The 12,134-nt window shown below is 41.0% G+C and overlaps 1 protein-coding gene across 1 annotated transcript in view; it reads right to left on the minus strand.

Annotated features, from left to right (window-relative positions):
* Window positions 1–12,134, minus strand: part of LOC122791721 (circularly permutated Ras protein 1-like) — a gene marked incomplete in the record, with an annotated part of 735,169 nt that overhangs the window by 498,558 nt on the left and 224,477 nt on the right. Inside the window, 1 exon segment of the mRNA XM_044059620.1 lies at window positions 10,926–11,060. Coding sequence (XP_043915555.1) covers window positions 10,926–11,060 — 135 coding nt within the window.

Raw genomic sequence — 12,134 nt, forward strand, 5'->3', positions numbered from 1 at the left:
GATAAATTCCTAACTCACTGTATTCCTAGCTATGGAATACGTTGCTCCTACAGGTCAAACAAAGTACTACTTTGGCTACTGCTGAGACTAGTTGTGATAACTGCATAGGTAAACTCATGTTTACACCAGGATTATAGTGTACATCCCTGTCCTGTTTGGGAGGTAACTAAATAAAGGTGTATAGGGCTAGGCATGGTCCCTGTGACTGCTTGTCTAGTATTATTCCTATGTACGAATGCACACTTGTGACTATGATACAACAGCACCTCCACCAGAGCAGGAATATCACCTAGATATAGGACACCCCTGTTACAATGACACAATGGCACCCAACTTGCACAGGAAGAACACATACATGCAAGAGGTCACTACAACTAAGGAACTGCAGCACCCCACCTGTGAAAGAATCTGTAGATGTAGGGAATCTTTTGGTCTGGGACACAGCAGCAATGCCACCTGTACAAGAGGAAAATGCACATGTACATACAAGGGGCCACTGTGAATGTGGAATATCAGTACCCTAATTAGACAATAATAATCTGCAGATATGGGGAACCTTGTGTCTATGACACAACAGCACCTTAACTGTAGAGGAAGAACATGCATGTGCAGGCGAACACTGCAGATATGGAATAACAGTGTTCCCACCTGCACAGGAATAACCTGCAGATATGGGGAACCCAGACACTGACACCCATCTGCACAGGAATAGCCTGCAGATATGGGGAACCCAGACACAGATGCCAATCTGCACAGGAAGAACCTGCAGATATGGGGAACCCTTTGACTATAAGACAGCAGCTGCCTATCTGCATAGGAAGAATGAGCACATGTAGTAAACCTCTCTGACTCGGATATTGCAGAACTTCATCTGTGAAAGAAGAATCTGTACATGCAGGAAACCTTTCTGTGTATGACACAGCAGCAACACCACCTGAAGAGGAAGAACATGCACATACAGAGAGTCCTTGTGACCATGCTATAGCAGCATGCCCACATGCACAGGAAAAAACGATAGATGTAGGCAACCCTTGAAACTATAGTATAGCAGCAACCCCACCTGAATAGAAATAACCTTCAGATGGGGGGACCCCTGTAATTTATTTATTTATTTAACATTTGTTAACCAGAAAAGTCTGACTGGGAACAAAGCCAATTTTCAGCGGTCGACTGGGGTGAAATGCTCCCGATGCATGTAACGTGGGAGGAAACCAGAGCACCCAGAGGAAACCCACACGAACGCAGGGAGGACATGCAGACTTTGCACAGAAGGCACCCCAGCCAAGAATCCGGAGAACCTCTTGCTGTGAGTTGATAATGCTACCACTGCACCACTGCGCTGTCTGTATAATACTTGTACAGGAACAATACACAGATGTGGGGACTCTTGATGACTATGTTATAGCAGCATCCCCATATAAAAAAAAAATAACCTGCAGATGTGGGGAACCACACTGACTATGAGACAGCAGCAGGAAAAACCCTGCACATGTGTGAAGCTCATTGGATTAGGATATAGCAGGACCCCCACGTGCACAGGGACAACATAAGAATCCTTGTGACTATGGAGTAATAGTAACTCCACTCAAAGAGGAATTGTTTGCAGATGCAGGGAACCCCTGAGACCGTGATCATCAGCACTTCTGTTTGCACAGAATTAACCTGCAGATGTAGGGGGCCTTTATTGGCAATGGTATAGGTGCACTGCCACCAGCAGAGAAACAACCTAAGTATACAGGGAGCCCCTGTTACTATAGACCTACAGTATTCTAAGCAGAGAGATAACAAGCAAGCTAGGTTTATAGGTAAATATCAAGCTATCAGTCTATAGACTATTACAAGTCAAGCCAATAACCAGAGGTCAGAATCAAACCATGTACCTTGTATATATGAGGTAAGGACCTTAACCATTATGCCAGTCCCACACTCCAAATGTTGGTAGGCTCTGGCATATAAAATGAAAGTCACATTTACTGAACAGCTGCATGTGTAAAGTAGGAATACATTCCAGCCAAATGTCCATGTGATAAAACTTCTTAAGTCTGTTAAGTGGAAGTGCACAGAATCTACTACACATGAAGCCAAGCAGCTGGTGTCACCTAGAATATTTTAGGTCTCATCAGCACTTACCAAGGAGTCAGGACAGTGCAATGGGCAGCACACAATGCAAGCAGCTCACCAGACCCCATACTATATAACAGTTTGCTCTATAGATATCAGTGGTCTGTTGTTATCACACATGTGCAGTGTGAAATTCTAGCCAACTCGTGCATGTTTTCACATCATGTATGGCCTTCCCATTGGTATGGTGGATGTGTAGCAGGACATGCAAGGTTCCTGCAATTGATTTCTGGTCCATTGATGACACTCAGTCCTCTGTGGAAAGCCATGGGTCAGTATGACGAAGTGTCCATAACTGTGTTGTGATGTGATGTATGTGGTGATGCTGTCTGTGTGGGTAGTGGCTCCACTCACTCATGAACTGACTCTTGTGACACCGTTACACAAGTATATTACATGGATGGTTCAACAAAGTAAATGATGAATTAGTGTGATGATTCTCTCTCTTCTTTCCTACGGCACTGTTTTTCATTTGCAGTCCAGCACTGCACCTGTACTGCTTCATGGCTGTTGTTTGCGGCATACTGATGACATCATTGGCTCAATCATTGCATGGCAGTGTGTCATTAATGAACTATTGGCTTTTTACAATGGTACACAGCATTACTGCATGATAACCATTTTGACCCTGCAGCCACAGTTATGGCAGTAGCACACATGTCCTTTCATGTGCTGCCAGTGGCAGTAGTACATTGGCATATGGGGAATATGCTGGTATGTTTGTATTGAGCTTTACCTCCACTGATCACTGAGCAGTCATAGAGGAAGCCCTATAGCTGTGTGGCCAGGATATACCCTCTGTTTTCTATGTATCTGCATGATCATGTGTATATCCAACAGCTGTAATAAGCCTGCACATTACATATTGCACAAGGACTGTGACCAGCTTGACTGTCCATGGTTTGGCTGTTTAAAGCTCTATGCATCATCAGCTGCACAGGCAAGTATATTATTGGTGTCATATACTATCAGGTGGATGCCATAAATCTATACAGAAAGATCTTTACAAATAAATTGCATTGTGCTACTGGAAGACCTGAAAACAAACAAACAAACAAAAAAAAGAAATTAACTACATGCTTCATCTGCCATTACAGTGGGGTACACAACAAGGATAAGAGTATGTCACTCCATAATAATTCTCTGAGACACATGCACACCACTCAACTGTCCAGAATTTTGCAGAAAGCCCATATTTTTGCCTCATATTTCTGGTCTGTTCCTCATAACATGTATGGTTTTCTGGCAAATCATTGACAACTGAAGTAACTAAATAATAACAGACATTTCAGTTTCATAGATTCATAGGTTCATAGGTGTTTACTAGGCTAATGACCAAAAGAGCCTTTTTAAACTTAGCCATGCATCCTAAATCTCTGACAAGTTCTGATACCCTTGATAAGTGTAAGCATGGGCCTGTGAGATGAACCATTTGCATCAGAGACATAGGTGCCAAACCAGGGATGAATTTCTGGTTTCCCATTCAGTTGTCCAAGTTGCACTTGAATTGGATTAGGGAGGAACTATGCTTCACATGGATGGGGAGCCTGTTCCATAGACAGGGTAGTCTCTGGGATACATACCTATCTCTCCAGCAGGTCCTATTTATATCACAGGCAAGGTTTAAGTCTTTAGAATTCTAGTACTGTTTGTTTTGTGGATATGCAGGAGGTCCATCAGAGTGGGGTCTGACAATGCCCTGTATGCCAAGTATTAATCTCCCCTCAAAAGCCTGTAGGTGACAGAATACAGGGATAGGGCCTTGATGCTCTGTATTCTTTTTAGTGAGGAACCTCTGTAGACATTCCAGTTGTTGGATATGCTTGGGTAGGTACATACCAAAGGGAGCATTGTACTCAATAATAAGTTTGATGAATGCCGAATACAGTGGAACAATGACTTCCTTGGACTTAGATGCCATACGTTTGTTTATAAGTTGCGCAACACAGAGTGATTTCCTCACTACTGTAGACACATGATGATCAAAGGCTAGATTACTATCTATGTGTGTCCCTAAGTCCCTGACTACTGGGTCATCTCTAAAGGGTGTGTTGTCAATATGATAGTTACCAGGGATATATGACTTCCCAAAGGATACTTTTGTGCATCTCTTGGCATTTAGTTTTAGTCCATGACTCTGACACCAATTGTTTGTCTGTGTCAGCTCCTCAAGGAGAACATTTGTGTCAGTGTGACATTCAATGACAGCTCCTAATTTGTAATCATCTGCAAATTTAGTCAGCCAGAAACCACCGACATGAGCCTAGACTTCAGAGATGTAAATGCCAAAAAGGAACAGTCCAAGGACTGATCCCTGAGGAACTCCACTTGTGACTGGCCTCTTTGTAGAGGTGGACTCTTGAATTCTAACTTTCTGGGTCCTGTCTGTGAGCCAGTTGGCTATCCATTGGGTAACATACGGGTTTGTACATAACCTCCTGAGTTTGTCAACAATGCAGGAGTGGGGTATTGTGTCAAATGCCTTGGCCAGGTCAAGGTAGGCAGTGTGAAAGATTTTGCCTTCATCCATTGCTTTGGTGACCTTCTCAAAGAAGTCCACCAGGTTGAGTAGACATGATCTGCCCTTTATGAAACCAAAGTGGGTTTTGTCCAGTGTCTGGACATTTACTATATCTCTGTTGATCATCTCCATGATAATACTTTCTATGGCTTTACATATAAGACTAGTAAGAGTTATGGTTCTGTAGTTTCCAGGGTCTGTAGATGGCCCACCTTTGTGCAGAGGGATGACTGTTGCCTTTCTCTATTCATGAAACATGAAGCCTGTTTAGAGGTTACAGTTAAATAGTAATTCCAGAGGCCCTGATAGGCCATGTTTCATGCTATTTAGAAGGCATCCTAAGATATTGTCTGGGACCATTGATGCAGTGTTATTGGTCTTAGAGAGAGCATTAAGGACCAGTTCCCTAGTGATAGTAGGGAGAGTTATATTTCCCGATGGATGGTTGAGGGGGAGAGAGGAGTAAAGTTGCAGCTGAAGTTATCAGCCAGGAGGTTTGCTATATCTTCTGGCTCAGTATGGGTGGCGCCATTTAAAATTAGCTCTGCACACAATTGTGTACTGCCTTTGAAGTTGTGGACATAGCTAAAGAATGCTTTGTGGTGGTCCTTGGCCTGGCAGGCCAAACTTACCTTAAATTTGGCTTTGGTAGACTTTATTTGTCCTCTGAGATGTTTGTTTAGTTTAATGAGAGAATTTTTATCCTGCTGGGTGCTGCACCTCCTAATTTTTTCCATGATTTTCTTCCTCCTGTTATATATCCGACTAATTTTGTGATTCCACCAAGGTGGCTTGTTTTTGAGTTAGTTCTGTACTTCTTCCTGGTGGGTACAACTGCCTCTATGCAGTTATTAACATGCTTGTACAAGGTTTCTGTGAACAGTTCTGCATAGGCAGAAGTGTTCTTAGGGTTTATAGGGGTTTGACATTTTGCCAGGTTCTCACTTAATAGCAGGAGGTTAGCTTTAGAATAGTTCCTGAATATTCCCGGTTGAGCTGGGGGTCCAGGTTTTATTTTTACTTCAAAAGAGACCGTTTTGTAGTCTGACCTTACCAGGGAAGACATTACAGTAGGTGGTGTGTAGCACTCTCCCATATTTGGTGAGGACCAGATTCAGTATGGTTGCACCCCTGGTTGGTGTATTGACTATTTGGTCCAGGGAGTTTGTGGTTACAAAATCCAGAAATCTCTGTGCATGTATGTTTGATGTTGTATAGCATTTGCAGTTAATAGTGGGGTAATTAAAGTCACCCATGAATATGGTATTGGGTTGGATAGTTAGTGTTTCTAATAAGTTTAAATGCATGGTATGGGTTTTGTGGGTCATAGAGGGGGACCTGTAGCTTGCAAGGAAGTGCTATTGTATTTTACCTATGGTGATTTGAACATGGAGCAGCTCAAGTGCATTGTCCTGTTTGACCAGCCTTGAAGTATATTTATTTTTTATGTAAATAGAGACACCTCCACCTTTAGTCCCTGCCTGTGAAGTAGCTGGTCTAAGTGTGTGGAAGGCATTATAACCCTGCACTCTTGGTGTGCTGTCCGCAGCTTTAAACCATGTCTCTGAGACAGCACAGACATCAGCATTCTCTAGGGTAAAGAGAGCTTTCAGGGAGTGGAGTTTTTTTGTTTAGGCTCCAAGCATTGAGCAGTAATACCTTTAGATTTTCTTGATTTTGATTTACTATATCGGAAGTACTTTCAGTTTGGCATTGCCTAAAAAAGGCACTATGGGAGAAGACAATGTTTTAGCTAATATTCAAAAGCCTAGAGGGGAGAGGTTCAGACCGTCCCTGGCAAAGCAACATGGTCTGTTGACCATCTCTTTCCATGCTGACAAATATTGCACCCCATTAGACTGACACCAGAAACTAAGTCAATTATTAAAGTCGATTAGTTTTTCTTTGTATTGTGGCATCATCCTTGGAGAAGGTAAAATGTTGCTCATGCTAGGCTCACACCAGTCTGAGACACATATTCTGAAAGCTCTATGATGTCTCTCTTCATATAGTCTAGGGAGGTATATCTCAGGTCATTTACTCCCACATGGACTATAACTGAGTCATATTGGTAATTCAGATCCAAAGACCTGAGTGCATGCATAATGTGGCAGATCCTAGCCCCTGATAAGCAACTAATTTTCTCCTTACTCGCCCTGGTGATAGGGACATCAATATGCCTCACAATGGAGTCTCCAATAACTAGAATATTGGCTTGTGTGGTGACTTGCCTTATGGGCTTAGAGGTAGAGGCTCCATGAGATGTAGCTCTATGTGTTGATGTGAGTGTTGTTTTGAAAGAGTGTGTATGGGGCTGCTGAGGGTATTTCTTATGTGTACTTTGTCCAGTAGGTATTTGTGTTTTAGGAAGGTTACATGTAAGTGCCTCAGTGTATGTGGGTCTATATGTTTGCTTTGAATTGCGCATGATGGGTGCAGCATGTGAACTACTGACAACCTTATTGACATTAGGAATACTTTTATGTGAGAGCTTTGCCTCCAGTGACATTTTGTAAATATATCTCTCACATACTGTATCAGTTTGTTTGAGAATTAACTGGTTGACAGTAAATGTGAGGCAATTTGTATATTGCCTTAGGATGCCCATATCCACCAAGCCGGTAATGGAGACAGTAGGAAAGTTCATATCCATGGTAACAGACCCTTTCTTATTGATTAGACTGTTGGAGTAAGAATATCAATCACTGTCAGGAGCATCCAGTTTGTAACTATGTTGATAGTGCTTGCCACTGCAAACTAGTTGTCCTGTGAGCAACTAGATATTGGAGAAATTTCATTTGTGCTTTTACAGAAAACATGTCATTCAAGGTGTCTGAGTCTGTACAGAGCACTGCCAAACACTTGAGGGGAAACTAATACATAAACTCTGAAAATTTAAGGATGACGTATTTAGGCAGATATTCTGACATTAGAAAGAAATCACTAATTAGTAATCACTAATTACTTACAAAAAACAAAGAATTAGCTTGTCAAGAATGATGAAAAGAGGGGAGCTGCATGAATGGCTACTGCCTGGTTACTACTAATGATGGTCACACCACAGCTTCCCTCTGTTGGGATACAATACTCCTTTACTTCTTTTCTCACCAGAAGCAACATGTTAGCACCAATCCCAAGAAGAGAAGCAGGCCACAGCCTGTTTGGTGATCCAGTCTTGTCCCAGATGGTACAAGAATCTGCAAGCTTGTAGCTTTTTTCTGGTAGATACCTTGAATAGCAACCAGACCAATCAGGTACGTTAAGCACAGACACTCACTCTCCAACCAGAAAGAGTCAGGAATCAATGCACTCTGCTCCTACTCTCACCAGGATCAGAATATTAGCACAGATTCCAAGCTGTCATCTATAAAGCAGTTATTAGGCTTTCTGGTGATTAGTAGTCTCCTGGAAATAATGTCACTGTACTCCTCTCACCAGATGAAAACAGAAGCACTAATCCCAAGATGACTACTGAGAGGCAGAATGTGGCTCTACAAAACTGGTGATCTTGCAATAGATGCTTAAAGGTAAGATGAAAAAATGGCTTATCCTAAACACTGCAGTGTGCACTAAACAGTTAGATATGAAAGTGGGTAACTTGTCTAAAAAGTTAAGTTTTAGTGGAGAGCTTCTACTTTTAAAAGAGCAAGATAGATTGAAAGGGGTGGTCACATTTGTATTCTGGTGCTATGGAATACAGTAGGATGGCCAATAAATTTAAATAGCTGAAGAGGACTGATTTCACAAAATGATACTTTTGTGCTTACTAACATCAGCCAGTAAAAGCAGAGAGGAAATGAAATATATGGTCAAATTAACATAAGGTGGCAGGCAACTAGAAAGACAGCTGTGTTTAAGACACAACAGTAACAGGGTGGGAGGATGGGAACATTTTCTGTCTGACTCACAAGAGACAGTGTTGTGGTCTCTTTTCAAGTTTTAATATGCAGTTAAAAGCAGAATACAAGTAAAACACAGTGTAAAGAAAACAAACCACAGTATATAAAATAGTAAAAGGCAATAAAGTAATACAAAATACAAGAAATAAAAAGCAAACTAACCTTTCCCTAACAGCAAACTGTCACAGAGTGTGGGTGAGCCTTTCCTTCAGAAAATGCATGATAATAAAGAATGTATTAGTCTATAAGCTTTCTAGTTTTATAAGATCAATATTTAAAGTATGTCCATGATTTGGAGCCTTTGTCCCCTCTCCATTATCTTTGACTTTCTCCAGAATTCTTGTGATAAGAAGTTGAGAGATATGGACACATGTGACATCGCACATGTGGATGTGACATGCAGTTATATGTCACCTGTGTGCAAAGAACAAGTATTAACAATGCTCATTGATAGATGCAGATGTGCAAAAAATATGTATTGAACCTGTCACACTTGAACCCTGGAGGGTGGGAAATTCAGGTGCTGGACATTTTCTCTAAGTGTCTCCCACACCGGCACTACTACTTCATAACTGTATTGTGTTTTCCACAGCCATTCCAAGCAGTGGCACAGTGGAAAAAAGTACAGCAACACAAGATCAGCGGTATCAGTCAGTGGCACATCTAGCAGAAAGGTGTAGAGGGCAATATGACAACTATTTTTGTGTGTACCTAGCTTCAACTACACTGAGTGTTAGCTATTGATTTATGCTAAAGATTATTTAGTGATTCCATATACATGTCAAACAGACCATAGACCATGTTATATGTTCCATACCAGCTATGGAACATTGGAGGATGGCTGGTTAGACATATATAAGCATAACTGTGGCACTTCAGTTGACTGCACATACTTGATCCCAAGAAATATAATAGCATGCAATATGTGCACTCCCCCAACATATGATACTTTATCTCCACTACGCACATGTGATCTATGCTATGCCAGATACTTAGCATGTGCAATATCAGTAACACTGGACCTGGCATAAGCGTACATGCTCTTGGAAAGTTGTGAACAATTTGCTGAAAGGAGAGTAGTGCAATCTAAAGTCACCCCTTCGCAGGTCCTATGTGCCCACTAAAGCAAAGCTGTATAGCTGCATCTGATTACCAAATGATAGCCGTTGCCAGGTGAGTGGCCATGCTATATTATGGAATTCAGTGCAATAGCTGCAAGAAAATGCCAGTGGAGGTTGTAGGCACAGTGGCATGTGTATAATGCATGATACATAATCACTGACAGAACTACAGACTGAGCTGCATTAGTGCCAGTATGCTGCACCAATGCTGCTTGGACTCATAATCTGCAACACTATGACACATTATCCTAATTTCCTACTGTGTACTTGGGAGCACAGTGCTTGGCTTACAGTTTTGCTGGCAAATGGACTTCCAGGCCACAAATAGCAGTTACATGTTCACTAAATGTATGTGATACTGGATTTATCCAACACCATTAATAGCATTTAAATGATGTTTGTATATTTAAATATGAGCATGACCGATGTCTGCACAATATTTCAATACAGTTGGCTGCCCTGAATCCTAATAGCTGAATCTTGCAGGCAACCAAAGTCCCTGTCCAGTAAAACAATAAAATATACTATATGCTGAGGTGTTGCAACCTATGAGTTACTCATACCTCATTGGGGCGGTACAAGACTCACACAGGCAGCTTTTGATTACCACAAACATAGAGTAGATAGTATTGACCATTCTTACTTTTTCACCAAATCTAATCCTTAAACCTTTTTTCAGTAGAATAACTTGTTTCCACTCTCTGTCTTCAGTTTATAGATCTGCATTTTCAGACCTCAGTAAAAAAATAAAAATCCCAGATTAAGCACATTTGGAAATCAAGTCTCCATTTTCAGTTTTCTCACCATTGTTTTACATCTGAAGTGCATTTAAAAAATTATGATCAATGCAGTTAGCAAATGAGTTCCTAGATCCTTCCTAAAGAAAAGATACCACTGGTGACCCAAAAGGGCTAACTCAGTCAAGAAATGAGACAAGTTGGAACATCTATCAGTCCAATATTCCTGAATTTAACATACACCAACAGCAACCTAATTAATTGACACAAGTGCCAGCACCACAAAGTATGCCTGGTTCAGATGTGCCACATGTTGCAGCTGAATAAAACTTAAAACCGGATTAGACCTATCAAAAAGCAATATATATCAGAACATAACCTAAGACCTACTTAACAATTCATTCAATTATTTTTTTTTATTAAAACCCCACTTGTTATACGCCTCTAAGATTATTTTTGTTTAGCAAATTACTGCGTGATGTTTCAATTAAATCATAATTAAATCAGAAATGACACAACAACTTACAGATTCTTGGTGCAACTGGTGGAGGTATGCTGTCCTTTCTGTGCTTTACAGTAGGCGACTGGCTTCCCCTTAGTGGCGGATTTATGGGAGCATTTGTTCTACGAGGTGGAACTGGTGGTCCTTGACTGTTATTCTCTTAAAAAAATATTGCATTTGAAAAGTATTAACATATAGAAAATTATATTATGGGGTAATGTAATGCACACATAAAATAGTTCAAGTAAATACTTCATTAGCCGCTCTATAAAACATACTATCACACACACACACACACACACACACACACACACACACACACACACACACACACACACACACACACACACACACACACACACAAACATGAATAATTTTCCTTTAAAGGTCCACTACAGGCAAATGATGAAAAAACATTTATTTTTTTATCTTGCCATGGACTACTGCACCTCTCAAAGCTGCCTGTAGCAAAATAAGTATTCTTTCCTAATTTTATTTTATTTTATCCTTCTCTGCCTCATGCAGCAGAAATACTGATTCCTTTGGCAAGCTAAATCTGTCCCATAATGCACTATGAGAGCACAAATTCTCTGAACAAGTAGCACTATCATTTATTTCTTGTCATACTAGACTACCATTCACTCAGAATGGTACACTTGAAAAAAAAACTGGCAAGTCTGAGATTTCTGCAGATCGTTTGTCATTGACTGGTCTGCAATGATCATAGGATCATAGATCATAGCAGGTTACTAGGCTATCGACCCAGAGGTCATTTCAAGCCTAGCCATTTTATCCCAATGTAATACCATAGATACTCTAGTCAGTACGCAGGATTGTATTTATTAATAACTGCTCATTGTTGTGGGCACTATCCCTGGTAAGAATTTACGTTGCCCCATCCACTCATCCAAGTTCCTTTTGAACAGTGTCATAGAGGTAGCCTGCTTCACATGGATTGGCAGCCTATTCCAAAAATGTGGCAGTTGCTGAGAGACAAATCTATCCCCCCAGAATGTCCTACTTAGGTTACAAGCCATATTTAGGTCCCTGGAATGGGTAGTTCTAGTCCCATTTGATTTATGGATGTGCAGCAAATTCATTAGGTTTGGATTGGAGATTGCTCTCTAAGCCAGGCATAAGTCTCCCCTAAGAAGTCTATATGATACTTAGTATAGCGACAGGGACTTTAGGCAGTCTGTGTAAGGCACATGCTGGAGTTCTTTGATTATCTTA

This window comes from Protopterus annectens, chromosome 17.part0 (assembly GCF_019279795.1).
Source record: "Protopterus annectens isolate FY-2018-M chromosome 17.part0, PAN1.0, whole genome shotgun sequence".
Lineage (NCBI taxonomy): Eukaryota > Metazoa > Chordata > Ceratodontiformes > Protopteridae > Protopterus > Protopterus annectens.